Source organism: Etheostoma cragini, chromosome 22 (genome assembly GCF_013103735.1).
Source record: "Etheostoma cragini isolate CJK2018 chromosome 22, CSU_Ecrag_1.0, whole genome shotgun sequence".
NCBI lineage: Eukaryota > Metazoa > Chordata > Actinopteri > Perciformes > Percidae > Etheostoma > Etheostoma cragini.
This window is the reverse complement of record NC_048428.1, coordinates 20,516,214-20,543,045: the sequence shown is the minus strand read 5'-3', so window position 1 is coordinate 20,543,045 and position 26,832 is coordinate 20,516,214. Positions and strand designations below refer to the sequence as shown.

Here is a 26,832-nt window from a genome sequence, read left to right as displayed (position 1 = left end):
ATTCCAGATCGGCCCATCTGAGCTTTAATTTTCTCAAAGGCAGAGCAGGATACACAGGGCTCGGTTTACACCTATCACCATTTCTAGCCACTGGGGGACCATTGGAAGGCTGGGGGAACAATGTTAAAAAAGTTAATTTATCATACCATGGGACCTTTAAAAGGAAATATTGAAAAAATGACAAATGAACAAAATATATCATATCCATTCACCCCTAATTTAAATATAACTTACTTCTTGATAAGAGACAAAGGCTGAAAATTTGATGTTAGAAAAATCAATTAATCTCCCTCTGACAAAACCAACGGGTGTTTGAAACCGCAGTGGGCAGGTGATAGCATGGAAACAAATGCAAGGTGCTGTGGTTATGTCGGCGTATCTCGCTCCAACATCGCTTCTCCCCTGCAACGTTGTCAGACAGATGTTTGCCGGGCCTCGTCACCGCGCAATTGAAGTTGCCCCCTCCCAGCGCACAAGCAGAAACTTATCGCCTAATCAACGAACACTGCCAATGTGTGCTCCAGGTCGCCGCTGGAGACCGCAGGGGTTGCCATGGAGCGAGTACAGCCAGGCCTGTGCCATATTGCAAACTCCTTGCCTCTTTGCCAAGGTGAGCAGCTGGTAACAGGGGGAGCATGAACAAAGACCAAAAATCACCTCAACTCCCCCACACACACACGAACAAACACACACACATCCCTGCACCTTTCCACTCTGCTGCCATGAGACGCCTGAGTCCTTCCCCCAGGTCGCTTCAACCACTGAGTCATTCAGGACTGGGAAGAATATTATGTCTGTGTTCATCTGCCTTTTTTTATTTTCCTCTGATTTTCAGCCCATTACTGGAGGCTAGTGTGTATTGCGTGCACACTGGTGTGTTTGTGCACATACAGAGAACATTGCTTACTTGCTAGGGACTGTGTTGAGGCGTCTACCCAGCAGACCAAGAACCACTGGGGCCTATCAGGGGCTGTAAATACTTTATGAGATATGATAGTAGAGCACAAACACTCCTAAACCACAGGCCATTAACCATTTTCAGTGGATATGTGCCCTTTGGTAAAGTAAGAAATAATGAAATAAACAAACATTCTCTTCCCCCGGTGACATCCGCGGCCCTGCAAGGCCTGTATGCAGCTCGCCTGCTAATGAGAGGCAGTGTACGATTCCCCTTCTGCAGGAGGAAAAAAAAATACAAAAATCATTGGCCAATACAGCACGATTAGCAAGATTAGCAGCCAACCAGTTCCACAACAAGACACCACCAGAGTCTCCTGTTCCCCTTCATCTCGATTGCTTCCCTTAATTCCTTCCTGTTCCAAAAGCTTTTGTTACGCTTGTTCAGGAAAGATTAAACTTTCATTTGTTAGCACTTCACAACTCGATAAAGCCGTCCTAAAAAGAAAAAAAGGGGGAAAAAAGCAACCGGGGGAGATTGAGTTTAGCAAATAACTGGAGACGGGATGTTGTAATTCAAGTGTAGTTTCATCATTCTATCTTTTACTGTGTGTCAAGAGCTGCTCCCTTGTTTATAATAACCTGCCATTGTGTTATTTCCAATTCATTTTTTTCACCACTAACAAAAGTGTTTTTGTTCCAGGCTGTGTTCTCTGGTTGCCATGATGTCACTTGCAATGACAAAAGCCTTTCCTTTTGTGTTTCTGGTAGTGTTTTTTTTTGTTTTTCTTCAGACCCAGTACATGTGTGAGAACACGGCCTACACCTCAGGATACAGATGCAGATGGTTGTTCTCTATGTTTGAGTGTTCAACTCAAAAGCCATTCATTCGTTTTAGGGCTTCATTCATCACTTGTACTTTATCAAGCAATTAACAAACAGTAATTGCAATCAGATAGGATCTACGTCACGCAATCCAATGTGACAACTGGCTAGTGAGCTGACAATGAGAAGAAGTGCCCAGCTGCATGTACTTGGGGGTAGGGTGGGGTAGGGTGGGGTTGAGAGCAACAAGCGCTCAGAGTCATGATTAAGTATGGTGTTTAAATGTTGATACCTTAATGGCGTCTTCAGGCTCTTAGCAGCAGCCTCTGGCTCTCTAAATGTATACCACACTCAGATAATCAATTGTTTTTTTTGTTGTTGCCATTAGTCTTTTTATAAGCTTAAAAGGACGAGTGGCACATCAGTCACCACTCTCTGAAGACAAAGCGGTTTGATCATGCTCAGTACTTGCTTTTCATCTTCATTCATTCTGTATCTGTTGTTCTTTTCAACTTTTTGTTGTTGTTATTCTTAGTATTTGCTCGGCTCAAACCGTACGAAATGTTGTAATCCTTTTAGACCAGCGGCTGAAAGTCAACCCCCACTCTGGGAGGATGCATGTTGCAGAATCTCATTTGGTTGGATGACTCTATCCTCCATGGACACACGATGGGAATGCAAAGCACTAGCCCCATTCAACTCCTCGCACAAAACAGCCTTTCTTCCTCCTCAGTCGTCCTGACCTTGCCACAACACTTCACAATCGCCTCAATTACAGTAGGTCGGAAAGGGAGACTGATGTCTTGACTTCCGCTGCATGTAAAGCAAGCTTTATTTGGCCCATCTTCTCGTACATCCCCCAATGTTATCTGGGTTGACACTGTGTTTTCGTTTTGTTGAACAAATAATACCTTCGGACAAAGTCATATTTTTCTGTAGGGCGAGACTGCCGCGTAAGGACGGCTTGATGTGAGTGGAATTGACGTCGTGCAAGCAGCCACAGAGCTGACAGTAGGCACAAAATATATTGGACAGCCAACAGCAAACAAAGCCTGAGGATGGATGGATGGAAGTCCGATATATGAGCATTAGCCAGTTGGAGTATCATGTCACGTCTCCGATGATGGGGTGATTCTTGTATTCTTGGAGACAGAATGATGCACTCATGTACATGATGTTATTTATGTTGCAGCTTCTCATTAAAAGCAGATATTTTCCTTTGAGTTTGTAAGAGGATAATTACGTTATCTAGAACTCCATTAGACTACTAACAGAAGGCACAGCCAATATTTGTCCCCCCCCCCAGCCCCAGTGCTATTATAGAAACTTGTTATATAAAATCGTTCTATCATAAATTCAGATTATTTGTTTGATTGTAATATGCAAGAACAAAATCTGCTTAAATGTGCATTTATTTGGATTGAAGGATGGGAAGGATTTAAAAAAATACAGAAGTTTGTCTTCATAAATATGTATGGACAAGACACAAGACAGTACATAATGAGATATTTTTTTTTTAAATGACCACAAATAACAACTTTTTAAATGTCGGCATGTAAAAAAGTTCATGTTGTGGATAACAAATCCCAGAAGATTAAACACACAATAGACATTCAGGAAAAGACAGAATGAGAGAGAGAGAGACTGAAAAGGAGACAGAAAGCTGTAGATTTGATGCTCCGCCTTCAAAGTTACAATGTGTGAGATGGTTGTTGCTGCTTTATTTTTTATGCAAATATCTTTGTCAGGTGCTTACAGCCGAGGTGTCTTCACTTCGTAGAACTCACTTATCAATGTAACAGCGTAGCAAGTATACCGGAGGTTTTCTAAGGAATGATGACGTTTGAGCTTTCTGTACGTGCCTGAATGTATTTTATTTACTCTTTTCAACTGTGGTGGGTGGTTACAGCTGCTCACACACCACTGAGTACTTATTGTATTCATTCTGAACAGACCGCCATCAGAAATGGAAAAACAGATTAAAAGAGTTTGCATATTCTGAGGGAGCTGGGACTTCTGGACTTTAGATGGGTCAGAAAATATGAAAAGAAACATTTCTGCAAATGCATTGTTAGTTAAATGAGACCCAACTGAACTCCTGCTAAAAACAACAGAGTCACTGTTCTAAAGTGTTTGGTTTCCATGCAATTTCATGGCACAACTTCCAATGTACAGCATCTACCCGACAAGCAACCGACCATTGTAACTCAGCAAGAAGATATTGCTGTATATGTCTGTGGTTTTATGTGATCTGTGATGAATACTCCAAGTGTTTTGTTAATGCTAGTCTCATCATGATACCCAAGATACCCAACACCTTTTCAAAGTATTAAAGAAGCCACTATGCAAGAACTTTGCCTAAATAAAGTAACATTTGACTTAGGAAGCATTCTGATCATAGAACAAAGAAACAAGATTAGGAATCTCCCCAACCTTATCCATGTGATATTTAATTATTGTGTGTAAAACTGGTTACAGATCAGATGAGCTGATCCATCTGTTGAGCTGCTGTTTGATCACTGGTATAACACAGCATATGTATCACTGTGTGTGTTCATCACTGGTATGAAGAGCAGCCGTAGTCTACAACAGGGATGACACGATAACTAAAACCTAGTACTCTGTTCCGATACAAACAGGGCGGCTGTGGCTCAGTGGTAGAGCGGTTGCCTGCCAATTGGAAGGTTGGTGGTTCGATCCCCGCCCCTGCAGTCATTGTCGAAGTGTCCTTGGGCAAGACACTGAACCCTGAGTTGCCCCCGGTGCTGCGCATCGGAGTGTGAATGTGTGTGAATGTTTATCTGATGAGCAGGTGGCACCTTGTACGGCAGCCCCAGCCACAGTGTATGAATGTGTGTGAATGGTGAATGTTCACTGTAGATGTAAAAGCGCTTTGAGCAGTTGTTAAGACTGGAAAAGCGCTATATAAATACAGCACATTTACATTTTACAAACAAAAGTACACGATACTCCCTACCAAAGTCCAACTCATGGAGTGTAAAAACAAGAAGAAAATAATACTAATACTTAATGTCATGTCACTCTTTGTTCAGTGTTGTTTTTTTTCCATTACAACCTTTGTGTTTTGGTGTGGAGTGGATGGGGCAAGGAGAGCGTAATTTACATGGACACGGACCCCACAGCCCACTGCTTTAAAGCCCGGTATTACGTTAGCGTACGGAAACGTCTTTCACAAGTTCACCTGAGGGTTCCCAGATAGGAAGCATGTTTAGTTACGTCTGTTTCTCTCTGCCGTTGTTGTTTTTCACATAGAACTGGTCTGGTTAAAGTTATTGGACGTCATGGAGGTCTGCTTAAACAAGGGTTGAAGTTAGTTTTTGTCAGCTATAAGAGCTAACGTTAGGCAGTGTCTTGTTATGTGGATCCCACGCAACTTCTAGGCAAGTCCTACCCTGAGAAGCAGCCGGATTGGTTGGTGTTAGGCATTGACCTCGAGTAGTTAACGTTAGGATGGCCGAATAGTCAGGCGACAGGACCTGAACAAATTGGGTTCTGTTACTTCACGCCAGCATGGACGCCTGGCCAATAGTAACGTATGAATGCTATTCTTGCCAAGAAGATGCTTGGGTTCCATGATAATGCGGAGTCTCGACCATTAAAATCTCCCTCAAAACCCACCTTTTCCTAAAAGCCTACCCCACACGGTACTCTCTCAATCAAAATGATGGCTAGCTTGCTCTATTTAAATTTTTCTATTTCAATCTTTTAAAAGTGTTAATTATATATGTGCCTTTTTAACTGTCGAAGGCTATGAAAGGCGCCCATAAATAAAATGTATTATTATTATTATTATTGTTATTATAGGCAACATTCCTGTTCCGGGATTGTTCCAGGATTGCTCCGGGAGTGCCGCAAATTCCGCCGGAGAACACTGTTTTTTCCTGGATGTCAGCTACCTTCTGCTTTCTTTGTTTTGAAATTTTAATCTCCGCTGGATTTCTGAAGACTATGGTTACCTGGTCCTCAGATCTCTGCAGGGTAAATCCAGACATCTAGCTAGACTATCTGTCGAATCAGAGTTTTCTGTTGCACAACTAAAACAATTCTAAACGTACACATGCAGCAGCACCATGGATCTGTTGGGTGCTTAGTGCCGGTCATGACGATTGTGATTGGTTAAAAGCACTGGAAATAAACCAGAGCACATTTTTCTTCCATCCCAAAATGCTCTAGGCAGACCTTCTTCCGCAGCGCCGTGGAGGAACCTGGACTAACCATAACCCTAACAGCAGAGAGAAACAGACTGACTTGCGGTTTGGGAGCTCCAGCTGAAGTTGTGAATAAGATGTATGGTAAAAGCAAGAAGCTGAATGTGGTCAAGCCGTGCACGCCAATGAGGGGCTAGTTGCCTTTTTTTTGGGCTGCTCAGCCTTTTAACGGAAGTCTAAAACATTTTTAACGTGTTAGGCGTGTATAATGCCCCCGTCAGGTCCGGAAGGATTGCATCCCCCAGCTACCTGTATAAGAATGAGTACCGTCACATTTGACATAAAGTTGGTACCAAAGCAGCAGTTCCCGTGACATCCCTAGTCTACAACTAGTGTAGCATCTTGGTGCTGTGAGTTTCCAATAAAGAGAAAAACAGAGAAAGCATGCTCTTTAACTACCTCTGTTAAGCGACTTTGAGCTTGGGAAAAGCGCTATACAAATTAAATGTATTATTATTATTATTATTACCTTTCCGACATACTGCATGTCTGTCCCGGTGTACTCCTCCAACAAAAAGAACTGGTTCCACATCCAACCTCGTTTGGAGCGCTTGAGCGGCACTCCATTGGCGTCTTGTCCCGTCAGCCCTGTGGACCCCCTCCGCCCCCCTGTAGTCCTTCGCAGGGCCCTGAGGCCATGCCCTGGAGAGCTGATGTGGGCCACTACCCACAGCACCATCAATACGCAAACCTTCCTTCTATCCATGGCCACACCACCAAAATCTCAGGTCTTCTCTCCCCCCCACCTCAGTGGTCTGTGTCCAGTGGTTATTGGTCAGAGTATCGGATTGGTCCACATGCTGTAATCTACTGAAGCGGGGAAGGCTCCTAGGACTCACATGGGGCGGCAAACAGCACCTGCAATATTTACAGAGAAAAACACGAGTGTCAATACTGGGATGGAAGACAGCGATTTTGTTACTGCACAAGCTCTGTTTTGCTTCATAACCTGTAGTTGAGACCAACTCAGTGCAGTTCCAGTATTTCGGAAGATTCTTTTTTCAATCAACAGGGATAAATATCTATGAATCATAAAAAGAATGAAATTGAAATCGAAACAGTGTGTGAATGTGTGTGAATGGTGAATGGTTCCTGTATGATGTAAAAGTGCTTTGAGTAGTCGTTAATACTAGAAAAGCACTATATATGAACAATCCATTTACATTTATATTTGAATAAAGATGAAACTACTATGCACACTTAAGGCAGACAATTTTGAAAAAAAAAATTCCAGGTAAAAAACAGGCACGAGTTGGGGCCCACAGGATAAAAGCCGTAGCTGAAAGCAGATCTGAAATCTGTAACACAGCGGATGGCATTTCTGCTACCGCACACACATCCACACATTCCGGTACACTCAAGACCTGATATACATTCATGTCATGTGCACACACATACACTATGTTGACTGTCAGCCATCTGATTGATGGGCAGGCTGAGTGCTGCCTAACCTGATAAATATCAGATTAGAAATATTACACATCAATGTATTGGCTTACATCTTGTAGAGCATGTACAGAGCTACTTTATCGGCATTAAGCCCCTGAATCAACATCTAATAGAGTGCAAGGCTCAATGTGGAGCCGCCCATTCTATCGTTTTATACAAGCTGCTTCGGCACACTTTGTTATCAGACCCAGCAGAATGCCAATGGAGACCCTGGGCAATGTCAACCCCAGTTTATTACCTTGAGATCAGTGTAAAGATACTGAACAAAATGTCTGTTTAGCAAACCATAGAGATGGCCCTGATGTGGGCAGTGGAATATCCCGTCTCTCCGTCTCTCAATCATTTCCCCCACCCGTCTCCTTTCCCTTTTTTTTCTGTCCGCCATCCTCTGAAGGCCAACGCAGAATGCGCTGACAAATATTTGAAAGGAGCGGAACTAGAGGAAAAGAGCAGGACGGAGGTGGAGGAGAAGGAGGGGTAGGAAGAAAGAGAAAGAAGGCCACATATTCTGCTTTTGTTCTCATTATTCCTCTCCGGCTGGGCGATATCCAGGCCGCCAGTGTTTCTCGTCTGGGGTTTGGTAGGAGGGTTATCAGTGGGTCCGCTGGGGAGCGTCTGCCACGGTCCTCCATATCGCTAGTTCTCAGAACGCCGGCGGAGGGAGAGGAGGCATTGGGCGGTGGGGGGAGAGGGGGCAGTCTAGCTCGAATGTATGGCAAGTCTGGTCGGCTTTCCTTACACAGTATGTTGGAGAAGGGGAAAACAATGTCTCTGGACATGAATTACCTACCCTGACCTGCATGCAGAAGCGAAGCCAGACAGACTGAAGATAATGAGGGGAAATGGAGCGAGGGAAGATGAGTGAGAGGAAAGGGGCTGGGTAAAGGGTGTGGAAGCAGTAGTACTGTCACAATACCACAATTCTGTCTTGGATACCTGCACTAGGTTTAGTATCTGAAAATCTGATACCACAAAAAATAAAGAACTATCAAGCAATGTCACAGAACAACCGCTGAGCTTTTTTCAAACAGATGTCTCACCACATCGAGTGGGAAAGCTTTAGAGCAGCTCTTGTACAGGGGTTTTGATGTCGGCTGGGTGTCTTTGTTGCCTCGATAAACAAAATACAGTAGCTGCATATTTCACTCCTTTTCCACGCTGTCAAACACTTTGCGGTGAAGAAGGATTCAGTTTAAAATAGTTGTCTGTTTTCAGCTTTTTGACTATGTCTGTTCTACTGGAAGGGGTCCATAAGGACAGTTTCACTTTCTTTGTTGCTTTCACTCCTACAACCTAGGGCTGGACAATTAATCCAGATTTTATCAAAATTGCAATATGGACTAGTGCAATATCCAAATCGCACGGGGGTGCAATATTTGTAAAAGATAACATATGTGTCAAACCATTCTGGATGAATTATTGTGGTGCTGCAGAGATGTCCCAGTCTACAAATCCTATCCTACAGACTACAGAAAAAATCTTTAAATGGTACAGATCCTCACAAAAATCACACTATTGTCATTTTAATTCTTTAAGATTTAATATAAGTCTCTGAAAATGACAATAATAATACAAACATGATAATTCCCTTCAATATCGTGAATCATATCGCAATCGCAATATCAGTCAAAATAATCACAATTAGATACTTTCCTCATATCGTGCAGCCCTTCTACAGTCCCATCCCAAAATTTACCGGTGAACAGTTTGCTGTGATGTACATTGCTTTGCGTAGTAGCATGCTAGGTGGTTCACTTGCTTGTTATCACAGTAGCTCACTTGTATATGTGTACATTATATTTAGGGCTGCAGCTGAAAATGTTTTAGCTTGTTTTGTCTGAAAGCTTACAATAATAGAACAGAGGAAAAACAGCAAACATATGCATCCGATAAGCTAGAAATAGAGAATGTCCATACATTTTTTTATCCATTTTTGAAAGAGATGAGTAATAATCAAAAAAAAGAGCCACCTCTTTAGTTGCAAAACTGTCCGCTGCTCAGGTTGCTTTTGTGTCAAAAAAACCCTTTTCTATGTTCTTTGTATTGAGAGCGGATTATTGCATGTCTGCTTTCTGAAATGACTTTGGAGCTTTTGGGTAAAACCAAATGACATCAAACTGCTCAAATTCCAATCCTAGTGTTTGTTTACGCCCTCTAGATGTGATGGTGAATGGGAATTGCAGTATTTCACAAAACTAAACACTAAAAGTTTTTGAAATCACATGTAGTTACCATGACAAAACTAAGAGGCAAACAGGGAGAGAGGGAGTGAAGGAGAGGTAGAAACGTCCTGTCAAAGCAGCGTCAGCAGTCAGTCTGGGAGACTGACCCATCCATTACGCTACCTGTCTTCCAGAGGCAGCCAAGGCATGCCCTGCTTTCCCCTTATGAAGCACATTGAGTGCGGTTGAAGCTGGGGGTTAGGTCCCGTCTTCTCTTTTCCCTTATGCGTTGCAGTTTATAGCACCCCCCCACCCTTCTGCCTCCACATCCCATCCCCCTGCCACTGGCTACTTTGCTTGCATAGACCTGAGCTGATATATGCATTATCGCAGGGCTTTTTGCTGAAAGCAAGTCACTTTGCATGTGTCCTCTGCGTGGCTCAGCACAGGGAGAAAAAAAATATATAAAGACTCCTGGGTCAACAGTTCGTGTGCTGATGGAGGCAGGGGAAAGTGAGATGGACTGTCAGACTTCTTAATAACGCCCATAGAGAAATAGTCTCTCTACTTTTTCTAAGCCGCAACTCTCATGGCAGAAGCTCTGTTTCCTATCCAAATTTGCTACATGACTGGATGCTTTTTTCCTGCTTTCTCCCTAATATTTCCTTTTCTATTTTCATCCCCCAACTCCCAGCGCACTCGACTTTATGAATTTACTTAATTGACGCTGAAGAGGAGCACGTGGGACTTTGAGCTATTGATTCGCTGTAGGCTTTAGCGTAGCTGGAAATACCAGTCGGTCTCTGGGGTGGACTCAGGAAGCTTTCTACCTAGAGTCCCCCAGCACTGGGAAGCAAGCCTTTTCGATAGATTTCTTCATAATGTCACTGTGGAAAGCTAAAGCTTCGACTGTATGGAGGGCTCGGCCGTCCCTGAGGAGCACTCGCCCCTTGACCACATTTTTCATGCCCTGGAAGCCATATTGTACAGCTCTTTGCCCCGATAATTCTCTTGACAAGGGACCACGACCAGGAATAAGTCAGCTAAAGCTTTATTTTGTGATGTCAAAAAATGTCACAGTCGGTTGAGAATGCTATGGTGCCACATGTAGCCCAGTTGCTGAGACAAAATGCCTGCCTTTTTACATTTGTACTATATGAGAGTGGAACTGAAAGAAAGATGGAGGGAGGATTACCAATTTCTCACAACTTGGATCTTATTCGCAGTACTGGACTTTGCTTCTATTGGCACCAAGTGAATTACTCAGATTAACAACGAGAATAATAACTATGAAACATTCTGATGAAACACTGGGTCAGACAATCAGACACATTTAAAACTAATCCCCAGTTTAGCCGCGCTAAATTGGAAGAGAAAAATAGTCTGTTGTAAACATCTATCCCTGTTTACACACTGAAGAACCAGAGTTAAACTTTGACCTGCCATGCTTGCTGTTATTGTGGGCTTTTATTGGGTTTTTCGACATTTGTGCTGCATTCACTTTCGGTTTTACCTTCAGATAACCCTTCTGCTTCTTGCCTTGCTGTCATTGTAGCGATGCCACTGTCCCACATCTCAGCAACTAACATGATGAGTAAAGGAAGGAGCATTTATTTAAATAGCACATCTCATCATCAAGGCAACTCAACGTGCTTTACATATATTAAATCTTAAATATATTAAGTATCATGTGGACGTGCCAACAGTTTTGTTGTCATTGCTTAGAATTCCTCATGGGGGCAATAGAAACTATGTGCTATTGCTATAATAGAACTGAGCGCTGCATCCAACCTGTTTGTTCCAGACCTGTGGAGCATAAAAACTGAACTATGCTTCTCTGTGTTAAGGTCTGACTGGGAGGACAGAAAGCAGACGTGTCCCGGTCAACCTGAGAGGTCGGGATGGTTCATAATGTACAGCAGCACATCAGAAATGCAAAATCCAAAAACATTTAAGTGCTTTATAAACCAACAGTAGTAGTAGTAGTATTTTGAAATCAATTCTTTGATAGACAAGAAACCAGTGAAAAGACTTCCGAACTGGAGTGATGCAATCCCCTTTCTCTTGGTCTTAGTGAGGACTCGAGCAGCGGCGTTCTGAATCAGCTGTCTAATCGATTTCTTAGGGAGACCTGGAAAGTCACCGTTACAGTAGTCAAGTCTAGTGAAGATAAATGCATAGACAAGTTTTTCCATATCCTGCTGAGACACAATTCCTTTAATCACTGATATATTCTTAAGGTGAGAGTAGGCTGACTATGTAATTGTCTTGTTGAAATGCAGGTCTGATATCATGATTACACCAAGATTTCAGGCTTTGGCTGTGGTTTTTTAACAGCTGAGCGCTGACTTTTAATCGTTCCTCCTTGGCTCCGAAAAACAACAACCTCAGTTTTGTCTTTGTTTAATTTAAGAATGTTCTGGCACATCCAATTGTGCATTTGTTCAATGCACTAACTCTGACTGTGATCGAATTGGATCATACTAAGTTGGTGATATGGTTATGTAAATGTGTGTCCTCTGCATAATTAAGGAAACTTTTTATGATGTACAATGTGAATAAAACCAATGGACAAAACTAGAAACAAAGTTGAATTTTTCGACTGTGACAGAGAAAGTGCTAAAGAGTGAGTGTGTTCTTGTTCATAGCCATCCTCCCAGAGCGCCCGTCATTGGAAGTGATTTTTGAAAAGGAGCCACAGGTCTCGTCTCTCCCTGTTCGCTTTTTCAAGGAGCACCATCGTCATAATGAAGGTGTGTAATAGAACATGACACCATAATTATATTCTCCCAGTTAAGAGGCAGTGTTTACAACAAGCACAAGGCTGCCTTTATTTTCTCCCTCCTTAAACACACTCACTCTCTCTTTGTCTTGCTCTCTCGCCTGCCCTGTCTCTCGCTTCATATTTAAACAAATGCTTGATGAAAAAATGAAAAAAGTAAATTGCTTTAAATTGCCTGTCACAGATTGTGTGGAGTCGCCACAGAGCAATAAGACTTGGGCATTGTGTTGGGCGCTGGGTAAGCAAGATTAATGTGTCTGCTGCCAATTTTCGAATGCCCAGTGATTCTACGCTCAAAGAATTGCTTGGGATAACATTTTGAATCAGGACAATTAGCTATTAAATGTATCTATTGGTTTTATCGAACCCAGAACCACTAGGATAGAGACAGGGACACAGAGAGTCGCACAAATGCATTTGTCAATACATATTGGATCTGGCCAGCTAATGGCCTTTCCAGTGCACATGTGCTGTTACACATCATAGGCCTGGGTGGCATTTTAGCCTAATCTAGACTTAGGAGTGACCTCTTAGAGTAAACCTACTCCTCTTCTCTCCTTCTTCTACCTATCCCACCTTCTCTTCCAGTTTTTCTTTTTCTTTTCCCTAACGAGGGATATGAGCGACATGGCATAGGACCCTATCGCACCCGTTGAGCCAAAGACTTCCACAGCAACCCAGAAAGAGCCCCGAGGGTGCAATTAAAAGTGAGAGAGGAAAATGTCAGCCAGGGGAACGAGCAAGGGAGACGAGAGGGGGTGAAGGAGGGAGCGGGGAGAGGAGGAGGGTTGGGCACTGGTGCCACAGGTAACGTGGCCATGTTACAATCCACAAAGGAGACCCTTAAAAGCTGATAATGTGTGGAGGTGTCAGCAGCAGGTTGTTCCACCATCTCTGCTTTCTTTGGCCGCCTCAAATCCTCTTCCTCCCCCTTCCTCCCCCTTCCTCCTGCTCCTCACCTCATCTCAGACTCAGTTTGTTAAGAAGACTCAGAGTAGGAGTCATTCACAACCTAAGTTATGCTACTCACTGGAGAAATTTAACAGCTATTTCCCAAGTGTGATTTGGGAAAACAGTACGCTCGACCCAAATCTGGGTCTCCCCATTTGTCTTTTTGCCCATGTGGGTTAGTGGTTCACAACCAATGGCAAATTATCAAAAAGTGGGGTAGCTGGTGAACTTTTGCTCTCATGTGTAAAAACAACCTGTGTATGTCCCTTGTCGCTGTAGCAATATGGATACAAATGCGAACAAACAGAAAAGAAATTCCCACAGAAGCCTGTCAATATATTGATCTTTTGTTTAGCTGAGAAACAGCGTCTAGACAGACTGCCGCATTGTCTTAAAAATAACTGTACCCCACTCCAATCTGACATACAAAAGCACACGCCTCACAGATTAAGGCAAGGAAATTGATCACTAAAAGGAGATTTCAGACAGATGGGCCATATCACCACAGAGGAAAATAAAAAAGTGTCTACGGATTGAGAGCAAAATCATCATCATAAAATGCCAGTGAATAAACAGCTGAAATCCCCAGTCAAATTGGAATGCAAAGCTGAACCGAAATTCCTGACTGAATGTCAGCACTGTAGTGCAAAACACCACGGTCCTCTAGTCGAAATTAGGATTCAACCTACAACACTGGAATAGCACCAAGATTGAGTTAACGGTTTTCTAAGTCCCTTTTCTGCTTCTAAATAACACATTAAGTTTTCAAGTCCAAGATGTGTTTCAACGTTTTCCTAACAATATCATTTAAAGAATGTTATCGGATGTTTGTCTGCAAACTGCTAACATATCTGAGGGAATATTAAGAAATAAACTTACTACAGCTACAACGGTCTGGTGAGTTTAAAAAAATTACATTGATTTACTGTAAGGTAGCATTTATAACCAGGAATAGACAACACTTACTATATTATGATATTACGATATCCCAAAATCTAAGACAATAGCTACTCTCATCTCACAATATTGATATAAAATCAATATATTGCCCAGCTCTATGTGAGACTGTGCCTTTGAATGCCAGTGAACCAAACATATTAGCTCATACTATCCCTGTCAGAGGCAGGGGTGCGCCCACAGCATTCATCCCAGTGCACTGCTCCAGAGCACACTGCAAACACATTACCTTGCCTCACTGCCCAAATGAATACCAAATAACCCATATAAATCATACAATCTGGGCCAAGTCAATGAGAGCCCCCAATTTTCCCTGTTTTCTAGTTATTTCCACAGTGCCATCATTCAGCAGAGCTTGCATCACTCAGTCCGAAGCTCTCACAACCGTCGTCGGAGTGGCCCAGTTTAGAACCCACCGAGTGTTCCTGGAGTAACCCTTCCTCCTGTGCACTTGATTTTATGTCTCCACAGTCTGGACTAAATTGTGGGTTGCCAGCTCTCCACATGGTGCTCTTTTTTTCAGCTCACTCCCTTTTCTTTCTCCCTGTTCTCACTATGAACTCGCACCAGTGTTTATGGCTGTGTTTACCATCAAGCGATGTGCTCTCAGCACGTTATTTTAAAGAGTCCCTCTTCTCTGAAGTCACTCCAGATTCTCTTACTATATTAGGGCAGCGTCATTTTGTCCCTCAAATAATGACTTTCAGCCCAGAAATATGGTTTTGAACCATGTCATTATAAACAACAGAGACTCACTTTTTGGCGTGCAGTTTCTAATTCCACTTCTCGGAATTAATTGACTAAATGGGAGCTTAAAGTCATTATCTCCCCTCGCCAGTTCTCCAATCCTGCGCTCGGGGCTAATAAATGGAGGTTTGATTTCACTAAATGTCCTCGTGTCAAGATTAATAACGCCTAGTACCCGGGTGGCAAACAGATGTGGTCATCCTTGTGCCGCGACGGCAGAACAAATAGGCACAGGACATCCTCGCACATAAAGAGCAAAGAAATAATAGCTTAATGGCATTCATCCATTGATACGTTAGCAGATGAGACATCCTCGGTTGTTTGCTTTCCTGTGTGTTCACCAGAGCACATGTGTTGTCACCAGTGGCCGTGTGGTCTTACACAGCTCTCTTCTGAGGGACTGACAATGGCAGAGGGGGGAGGGTTGGGAGGATGGAGGAGGCTCAATGGATGGGCCTGATGGCTTCCTGCTTTCCCCACAGAGGCCTTTGTGGTAATACACTGGTGGATATGGGAGCCTCCGTCTCTATGCAAATCAGTGTTTTCGTCCCAAGTGTTTGTGTGTGCCATGTGCAGTCAAGCACACGTATCTGTTTTCTGTACATTTAGCCCTGAACAGACTGGAGCAGAAGGCCAATGCTGCGTCATATTCACATTAAACCCTGGTAATTAAAATATCTTACCTCTCTATCAATATCCTTGTTTACCTCTTGAATATATTGCCCTACCAGGCTATTAGATCACGCCAAAGCTGTTGTTCTTAAATGATCAGTGCGTCTCTGGAAGCAGTTGCATTGATTGGACTACATAAAGGTCAAACTTGGCTCACTGAATTGAAAATCAGTGAAGTAGTTGTGTTCCCACGTTTGTCTCAGCCTACCCGTTGTGACAATTACATGAGAAGGAACGACATGGAAGCACATTTCCATTCAGGCGTATATTGACTGTAACAGCGGGTCAGGAGCAAGACGGCTCCAAACACAATTGTCACACAACACTAAATAATACATATAGCTCAAACAAAGACATCACACACCTAAAATATGGCCCTAATAAAAGGCAGCGTGGCCAAAATGTGTCTCCCTCTCAACTAGCGAGAAATGACCTTTTCTCAAAGCCTTCCATAAACTAACACAGCGACAGTGTTAGGAGCACCTCTTTTTACATTATTAATACTTGAGGCTTCAAACACACTCAAAAAGCTCGAGACGTGCACTGATACCATGGCTTTTGACTGTTCTTAAATTGGACAATATTCTCTCGAACGGCATTCAACTAAAACCAGCTAGGCATCTGAGTGTTAAGAAAGCCATTTGTCACAGGCAGGACTTCTGCCATGGGTATCAGCCCAGCCTTGGGATATAAAAAAACAAATGAAAATAATATGCATTTTATGAATACTATTCAAGAATAAGCCACACAATTTGGGATGGCATCTGAATTCAAATGCCTTGTATAAATAAATATTTTGTTAGCAATGCTCCTCAAGAAATGAAAGGGGCATATCGGCTTTTCATTTGTTGCCGTACATTTTAAATCCTTCCTGCAGCATTACTGCCAATGTAAAGGTCTTTCTGCACTCTTCTCAATCTAATCACATCAAAAGGGATTCAGGCATCCTCTGAGATGAAGAACAGACCGTCGTGATCTCCTCTGACCTTAACCATGACTTATGTTTATTCACCTCTGCTAGTTATCCCTGAGGGACAGAGGCCTCATCATTGAAATGAGCACTGTGATGGGTTGTTTTTTTTATTTTATTGCCACTCCTGGAAAGGGACAACTCCTAATGAACAAAGAAGCCTGATTGATCCACGTTAGCATTTGATTCTTGCACACTGCCGAGGCACACGATTCAATACGTTGGCATGCCAGCCGAGCCCCTCTTGAACTTTGCTGTACACGCATCTTTAATCACGCTCACCTTTTCTCATGGCTGGTGTGACTTCCAGCTTATTTGTAATTACCAAGCTCCTTGGAGGGGGGTTGGCTGAACAACAGGCCCGGCAATAGGTCACGGAGAGACACTGTAGCTGGCCATATGGGCTCCGGGCCCAGGGGCAGAGAGTGGGTGGATGCCGGCATTGGCACCGGCAAGTTACCAGAATGGTCGGAGCGGGAGATTGAATTATTCGGAGACAGGAGACAGCCTTATCGAGCAGCGGCCACATTGCACTGACGTTTTCACCCCAGTTTCTATTTCCCATTTCACACTTGGACTATTGCCAGATAGGATATTTTCAGCCACCTCGTTTTACCCCCAGATTCAAAATCGCCAGCCACCAGTCAAAAGAGGGTATAGTGTGTTATCTATCTACCTTCCCACCTTCCCCTCTATTCCCAAACCCTCTAATGCCCCCCCCATCTTCCTCCCCCGATGTCATCAGCGCAGCAGCAGCACGGTGTTATTACAGATAAACAATCGATACTGCATTAACGTGTCCACAGAGGCTACCTGGAGTTAAACAGTCAGACGGGGAAAATAATTCAACCCAATGTCATGAGCGGACTTCAAGCAACTAATCTTGCTCATGAACCGATGTATATAGATGTATTGAAAATTCAGACAACTTTCTTTCATTATCCCCCGCCATCCTTTCGTTGTGTTTGAGGTCACCAGATATATTTCTTTTCCTTCCTCTCCTTACTGGTCACAGAATGAAAACCCCACTGCATTAAAGAAGTAATGCCCTACTTTACAGCAAAGGTGACCATGGATATTGGAGAGCAGGGACCCATACGATCGATTTGGAGCGAGGCAAGGAAATTTTAACATGATTCCCAGCCAGGCGTTTTTAACTCAGGAGTATTGGACCCTCTCTTTTGATGACTGCTCCCAATCCAACTTACTGCTCCCTTTCAAAATTGTGATGACGTCTTAATGTAAGGGAAAGGGCAGTGAGAGAGGCAAGCTCTGGTGCCCTGCTGGTAGCTGTGTGGTCCTTTTTTCCTTTTTGCAAAGCTTGTATGCCACACATTTGCATCTACATTCCCAACACTGCTATTGAAAAAAAAAAAGCCTTTTTTGTTTAGAACCTCTGTGAAAAAATGAAAACAAAGGCGTTTTTATGAGGAGCTCCAACAAATAGTCCTTGCCTCTCCCTCTTCCAGACTGGAATTTAATGCTCCTTGTTCCATCCTCATTCATTAGCCCCCACGCCCACAGCCCTAACACCGTACAAGGGTAGACACACACACACACACACACACACACACACACACAATATAAAAGAGTTGGACTTGGCTGAATGATTGCAGAGACTGTTTACTAATACTACTGCTCACTCTGCTTTATTACAGAGTGCCAGGCTTTCCATTACTGCAAATGGAGAGAGGACAGGGAGAAGAAGCCGAGAAGGAGGGAGCGGAAAGAACAGAAAGGAGAGAGAGTGAGAGAGACTGCCAATGCCAGATTAAAAGACAGGAAGAAGAAGAAGAAAAAAAGAATGGCTCAGTTGATTTACACCTTCATTACTCTCCCCTAACTCTGCTTATTGCAAATCATGATGCTGCTTTATGAGCTGAATCCTCTATTACGACAAGGCCGGGAAGACGATGCTTTAGTCCATAAAGCAAGCGTACAGTAACCGCCACCCGGCAGCAACCGATCCACTCATCCTACCAGCGCGCTGCCAGAGGGGAAGGGAAGCAAGACAGCGACTGTTGCTGCTGAAACTTGTTACAGTGCATCCCAAGCTCGCTCGCTCACTTGCATGCTCACTGTCCCTTTCCTGGCCTTGTGCCCGTGGACAACACACCCAGATTTCTTCGAGCCAGATGTCAGGGAAGTACAATTTAGTGGGCGCACAGCTCTGCGGCTACATGGGAAAAGAACTCACAGCGAGTGTTTAGTGTTGAGTGAGCGGTGCTGTATTTCAGTCAAAGGCACCGAAGGGTGTCTGTTTACCATCTCCCAAACCACCATGTGATGTGGTGACACATTTACTTGAAGAGCTCTGTGTGTATTTAGATAGAGAACAGAATTTATTTTTTGAATTTTATTTATTTAACTGAGGGTAAGTCTTCAGAGCATGCTTCCCCTTTTTCATGCAATGATTACATTTGTGTGGGAGAGTGTGGCGAGCAGGGTCCAAGAAGAAAGGGTGGAGGAAGCAGGGTGCAGGACCTAATAAGTCAGCAGAGGCTGAGGCGTGTAGGTGAATGCTGGTGTCAGTGTGCTGATGTATACAGGGCGCGGGTGCATAAGACACACTGGATGGAGGTTTGTTATGTGTATGTAACACGCTGCCCCGGACTGGCCTGTCTGACTCCCATCTGGAACAGGGTTGACAGAAAAGTTGACAGATGCTTCACCAACGTCCATTATTTATGAGACTGAGGAGGATACACACTGCATTTCACAAGTGTCTGCTCCTTCTACTGTAGGTCGACTTCTGACATTCTATTCCGTGTGTCCGTATGCACGCACGCGAATACACACACACACACACACACACACTCACACACTTGCTTCCTTGTGTTTATGATGGAAGCTGATGAGCGAGTAGCTGAATGTATAGGGTCCACTTTCTTGCATTTTTGCTCGAATGCTGGGTAGCTCACCTGTTAGAGCAGGCACTCATATACAGAGGTTTATTCCTCAATGCAGCTGACGTGGGTTCGACTCCGCTCTGCGGCCCTCTGCTACATGTCATTCCCCCTTTCATTTCTTTAGCTGTCCTATAGAATTAAAGGCCTATAATGCCCCCAACACATCATTAAAAAAAAGGACATAAGCAAAAGTGTGTGCTTATGTATTTGTATGTGCACATTCACTCCAAGTAAGCACTCCGCCTACCTCTGTGAGTCTAACACTTGACCTCTCTAGTGTCATTAAATCCCTGATAGACAGGTGGCCCTTCAGCTCCAGCATGGAGGACCGTACACCAGCAGACTCCAGCTCTCTCAAAACCCACTTAGAGGCTTACAGCTGGGAGGCCCGACCATCGGATTGAATTAAGGTTATGATTAATTGAATCTAGTGGTGAGTAACTTGAGTGACTGACGTCTCATAGGACCAAAGGTCTAGACACAATGCTTCAGAATAAAGCTACAGTCATTTATTCAGTGACATCACAGGCGGTTTCAGTGTGCCTCAGGCAAGAATGGTTTCCTCTAATATTATTGCTTGGAGTGCTGCTTTAAGCCCAGCACTACCAGCAGCACCGTGGCTGCTGCTGCTGCTAAGCGTGCCAATGTTAATAAGAGGCACAATATGATTAATACAAATGGAATGTTTAATGCAATTTTTCCATTTCAAAGAAATTCCTGCGGCATCTTTCCCAACAACCAATTCAACTCTCTTACATTGTCCTCAGGCAACCAATAACCCAAGTTTGGCATTACCTTCATTAGATCAAACTTAATTATTGCAGAGCCCTTGCAGCTCCTCTGGGTTGGACTCTGAGGCTGCACGCACCGGCAACTTGAAGGTCCTCTCTGGCAGGTCCTGCCCCATTTTGCTGTGATGGACAGCGGCGTGAAACAGTAATTGGAGGCCTGTGAGACCTGTACACATCAGTTTGTCAGTTATTTATGTCAAAGCACAGTGTTCAGCTGTTGGGGTTCTCAAAGAATGACCTTTTCTCAAAGGGGACAGGTTTTCCCTACTGTCTGAGAGACGTCGTGGGTGGCCTATTATTCAGCCCAATACAGCACTGCACTGTTATTACTGTGTCCCACGTTGCTGCAGAAAGCTTGTATTGTGTCCTTCCCTGAGGAATATATACGGTCCCAGAATGATACGCACGCTTTGATTCGGCAGGTAGTTTGTGCAGGACGTCTTTCTATTTCTCTCGTTGGCAATGAACGATCCTAATGTTTTGAGAAGTAGCAGAGCAATGGCAGACACCTCTCTTATTCACTCTGGGGATTGAACGTAAATAGGACCTTTGCTGATGTGTGTTGCCTGTTCGTTTACAGCATCTTAGAATACAGCTTGCACATTGTACCTCTACGGGGTAAAAAGAAGAAAAAAAAAAATACTCACAGAGGCATTCTGCAGGACAATAGCACAGCAGAGGAAACGAGTGCACAATGGAGTCCAGATATCATTCACAACATAGACAGGAGACCATTATCCACAGAAGGAGGAGCACATCTGAAGCTGACAGGTTTGGGAAACAGACGAACTGTGCACACAACGCTGCCACCAAGACAACAGTCTCCCTGAGGCAAACCTAACCTATAAGGACAGGTTTTTGCAGCACCAATGCCCGCTGGGTTGAGGTGTTACACGTCATTTGCAATAACCTGGATCATTACTCCTGGAGGCTGTTGGAGGGGAAAATCACATCACTCTGCGTTTACCGCTGCCAAGAAAAATTGACAAGCTAAAAGTCACGCAAAGACGCGCCTGAATATGCACACGCACGTACAAAAGGCCCACAAACAGCGTCTCTCTCGCACTTGCAAACAAACACACACATGTTATCGTGCAACCGCAATCTATCACATACTGTCAGTGACGTCTGGGGGGTTAACATACCAAGTGGCATCCCAGCAGCGTCCTGCCAGCCAGTGTTGTGCTGAAGCTGACAGCTCTCACTGCGGCAGCTTTAAAAGAGTAAAGTAAGCATCATTATCGCCTTCTCTCGCCATACCTAGTTGGAACAAGCATTACGCTCTCTCAAAGTCTTGGCTATTTTATCCCCAAACCGACCCTTTTCCATTCACTGCCGACTCTGTCTTCATTGTCCTCCAGTCAGGCACTAATGCTCCCTGTCCTATGGCTTGACTCTCTGATCTCGCATTACCGTCTCGTCATCCGACAGTCAACATTATGACCCCCCCCCCACCCCCACCCACTTTCCTGACCAATACTTCCTTATTTGTCCCCTTGCTTTACAAAAAAAAAAAAAAGGTCTCAAAAGTCAGACAGACAATGATGCCCGCCTCCACTCCTTCATGCACTTGCTCTTCTCCCATACACTTATTAACTGGCTGTCATGTTCAGCAGCCTTCCCCCAGACAGTGTTTAGCGTTCCTCAGTCCACTTACTGCAGCCAGAGTTAAGCCTCTGGGCTTTGCAAAGACAGGAATCCAACTAGAGGGGAGAGGCAGGACCTGCGGACATGATCTGTCTGCTGTACTCACTCACACTCTTCCTCCTGCACTGACTACCTCAAACCGGGGCCGAAAAAAAAAAAAAAAGGCGCAAAGGTTGCCTGTATATGTTTGTCTAGCTTGCCAATATGATCTGTTAATTATCACACTGTTTTCAGCCAAGCCATTCATCAAATTCCCCACAGTAATCCCGTAGCTTTCCGTTGAACACATCTAACATGCAATACTGCGGTGATTTATATGCTACAGCTACAAGCATCAATACATCATTCTCTTATTGTTTAAAATCATGACATTTACTTCCCAAACGTGACTGGTTATATCAACCACGCAACACATATGTCATTGTTAATTATGTGTCTGTTTATTGAGCTTAAAAGGTAGCATAGTGTAACATACTGTGTGATGTTTGTGTGTTACCGGCGTCTCCTCTTTCTGTGTATATAGGAAAGTTCGCAGCATTTGTCGGGTTTAAATGACGGCCCTAAATGACGCTGTGACTTTCGAAGTAATGGGAAGTGACCCGGAATTTAAGTAATTAATGCATTAGCCGTCAATATATCTTATACCTTTGTCAAATGATAGCTTTAATCATAAAATATTATTCTGTAAATTGTAATCTTTATAGATATATGAATTTTGTCTTTTTTAAGCTTTTAGTGTTTTATTGTCTACTCACCTGAGCCACCCCTGTGTTGTACTATTGTGTTGGTATGATCCAATTACAGTAGCTACAGTGTATGCCTATATATATATATATATATATATATATATATATATATATATATATAGCTGGTCTACGGGAATGTAGCTTGTATGTATACGGGAATGTAGCTTGTAGCTTGTTTGTATAATTTGACTCCCATGTCAATTTTCTTTCCTTACTCAAGATTATTTTTTTCTTCTTTTGTTAATTTTTATATTAATATTCTTGCTTTGGCCTTAATTGGGGTAGATAGAAAAAAAAAATCCATCTTTTCAACCTCATTCCCGACTTGACATCTGTTCATGACTTCTCATCCACGTCTTACTCTCAACAGTGGGTACAATTTTCTTTTTTTCTGCTGTAGGAAGTCGTCCTGTCACCTCTGTTAGTTACTCTAAATGTCAGCAGGGTGTCTGAAAAAGTCCCAAACTAATTTCCATGAAATTTGGTTTGAGAGATCAGCCTCGAGCCAAGGACCAGTTGATTAGATTTCGAAAGTGATCTGTATCTGTGATTTCCACTATTAGATGATCATTTTCCCCACCCCCACCCCCCACCCCACACACATATATTGGGTATAGAGATTTAATTCCAAATCCAATCCAAACCTTAACGGTAACCCTGGCAAGGTTAAGAAATCGATTTCACCTCAAATTGAAGTAAGAGGGAATGTTTGGCGTCCCTGTCGGTGGCTTCCTTCTTGGTTTTTGACTCATATTTTTGATGACACACAAACTGAGTTCCACCATGCATTTTGTGCTAGCTACAATGCTGGATTTGACATCTGCCACATTCCTTCTCTGCCCTCCACCCGCCACCTTTCCCGGGGGCAAATGGTGTAAGAAATGAGACGTGGCTGGTGGATATACTTTCATGCCCCTGCTTTACCAGTGTCATTTTGGCAACTCTGAAATTGTGCCATGGTCTACAGGGCTTTGTTGTAAATCACTATCTCCCACTGTCAGACTGCAGTCTGCTGTACACTGTGGATGCCTGGCTTTCTGCTGCCTCCTGGGTGACTAATATATCTTGTTAAATTGTGCTGAGAAGCGTGCGGAGAACTGTACACCTTTCGTCTTTGTACTTTGTTTGCTTGCGTTTGTGCTTGTATATTTGTGTGTGTGTGTGTTTGAGTGTGTACTTCAAAAAGTGTGTTGTCTGCGCGTGTGTCTACATTGTATGACTGAATAGGTAGGTGTGGATGTAACTTTTGCAAATATGTTCACTAAACTCCACAAGTCTGTCAGGCTTTGTTGGTAATTCAGTTAGATTGCTGTTCGGCCAGCTTCCGCTCAGCACCATCAGCGCCACAGCATCGCGAGTTGGGAAGCTATCTCTCAGCCACTTCGTAATTAGAAAAGCTGTGGAGCCGAGCCACAGTTTGAGGGGGAAGAGGAGGAAGAAGAAAAAAGGCGCTTGGCATTGACTGCATTATTCAACATTGGCAGCAATTTACTCTGTCTCCCACCCCAAAGACATGAATCTAAGTGATTTCATAGTCACATCCGCCCTAGTGTGCCACACTGTATAAAGACTCTCCTCCTATCACCAGCTCTGAAGCCATGCACTGTATACTATCAGCTCCATCCAGCAATATGCAATCAAACCGCGCGCACACACACACACACACACAACACATCCTCCCACCGCTTTGAAAATAGATTTATGAGTATATTTCTGTGTAATTGGTGTTCTCCTGCACAAAACAGGGATAGATAATTACCCATTGTTAAGTGAGGTGTGAATTGTCTGATCCATGTGTATTTATCTTCTCAGCACACAGAGAGCTAAGCAGGCCCTTTTGGGGGGGGGGGGGAGATTTAGGCAGACTACACGGCGACGTTCTACTCTCCTGGCTACCGTCCAACTTGCAAATCCTTTTTTGCCAAAACCTGTTGAGAAACCGCCTCGCCGTGGCTTAAGCATTCTGTAGCTCATCTAATTCTAACTTCTTCTTTTTGTTTTAAGTTGTAGCAAATTCAATTTGGGACTAAGGTTGGACCTTACCTATAGTAGATTTAAGTAGAAACAAGACGCAGCTGTTTCTGCCTCTGTGTCTCGGTTGGCGGGTGAGAAATACGTCGGCCCTTATTTTGATTTCTGTGCAATTGTGGTTCTGACTGCTCCATAAATAGGCGTCTCTGAAGGGAATCTGTCTCATTAGTAAAGAGCAGTTATTAAGTTGCCATTGTGCCTGCAGGAAACTTGCTCTAATGGTCACAAGACGCCTCAAGAAATAAAAGACATTGTCAATGTAGGGAGAAAGCAAAAAAAGTCCAATCTGCCAGTCTTCATGAAGTTCTCTACAGCAGGGGCATTATTCTGGACAAAGAAAAGAAAAGAAAAAAAGAGAGAGAGGCCCAGTTGGCTGGCACAGTAGCAACTCCAGATAAATATTTGGCACAAGGAAATCTTTGGAGGAATCCCGAAGCAATCGCGTTGCAAACAACATCATGATTTATTATCATATCACACAGAGCGTGACTAACACACTCAAACAATCAAGGTGCATCTAGTGGACTACAATGCCCAGGGGTGCTCTCTGCCACCGACTTCAAGCATCCGTAAGTGAAGCACACACACATTAGAGCCACTCGCGCTGGCTTGACAATTGTCCACACGTATCCGAGCACACACACACACAGAGGAGGGGAGAGGGCCATAGACATTCCCATCGGGGATCCGAGTTATCTTCGGCACAGACAGCCGCCACTGGGATGCGATTTTATTAGCTCCAGATGCTGCTGAAGAGAAGACTAGAGACGCTCAATATTATGAGCAGGACACATCAAATATGATGCTGCCCATCTGGAGCACAAATAATGTAATCAACTCGGGTCAGCGGTCATCATCGTCTGGCCGCTGGGTAAACCCACCATCCTGTGACGTCACCCCCACACAGGGACAGGCTGGAGCCGGCCGGCAGATTGAGACAAGAGCTTTTTGGAATATCCCCTAAGCTGCTGCAGATGACCCGCCGAGGGAAGATATTTGGGAGAAGAGAAAGATGAAAATGTGAGGGACTGTCTATTGTAATCTGAGCCCTGGTTTAAAACATGCAGATGGCTCTGATGGGTCTATTCCCCTGCCTGTCAAATCACTTCTGCAGTATTACTTTAAATGTCTTCTTAGGAATATATCTCTCTCTCACACACACACACACACACACACACACACACACACACACACAAACAAATAAAAACATACACACACACAGACACACAATCAAACACACACACACACACATATACACATAAACAAACACACACACACACACACAAACAAACACAATACAAAAATACACATATATAGTGCGATTCTGTAGGCTCCCCACACATATACACGCACAAACACACACACACACAAACACAATACAAACATTCATATATGCATTGCAGTACTGTATGTTCCCCACACATATACATCCATGTACACATGTATACATACATGAACATGCTTCACACACACACACACACACACACACACAGGAACTATTCCAGAGCCTTTAAATATTCAGTACCTGCCGTGTTTTCTGTATGACTTTGATCAGCCACAGATTCTACTCTGTCCCTTTCATCTCTGAACTTCAAACCAGCGTATGAAAAACCTGGACCACAAAACCTGTTCTGGTTCAGACAATCTCTGTTCGCCAAGCTGCTCTCTGCCTTCTATAAACAAGCCTGAAGTTGTTCCAATTGGGAAAGAAAGGAATTAAGAAGTTAACCTTCTCTGTACAAATGTATCTTCTATCAGATCCTACATGATTGCACAATCTCATTTCACAAGCACACGTCCTTGTTTGTAATTTAAAAAGCATGTGCTCAGAGGAGTGATTATTGCAGCATATTCCCCCGGTAGTTTGACAACACCCCCTCCAAACAACTTCTTGGCTGCCTTCAGGCATATTACCTCAGGCTTACATTGAGCCAACTACTGTGGAGCAATCTGCAGGCAACAGGAAGGACAGTCAAACTTTATCCCCAAAGCACTGAATTCAATTTCCAAGATTGCATAGTTCTGTTTCAGATTCACTCTCCCCCCCCCCCTTGCCCCTTACTCTGT

General features: G+C 43.6%; 1 protein-coding gene across 1 annotated transcript in view; it reads right to left on the bottom strand.

Annotated features, from left to right (window-relative positions):
• Positions 1 to 26,832, bottom strand: part of LOC117937522 (cadherin-6-like) — a 63,721-nt gene that overhangs the window by 36,116 nt on the left and 773 nt on the right. The window contains exon 2 of the mRNA XM_034861546.1: positions 6,421 to 6,809. Coding sequence (XP_034717437.1) covers positions 6,421 to 6,657 — 237 coding nt within the window. The 5' untranslated portion in view covers positions 6,658 to 6,809. The remainder of the gene's footprint in view (positions 1 to 6,420; positions 6,810 to 26,832) is intronic.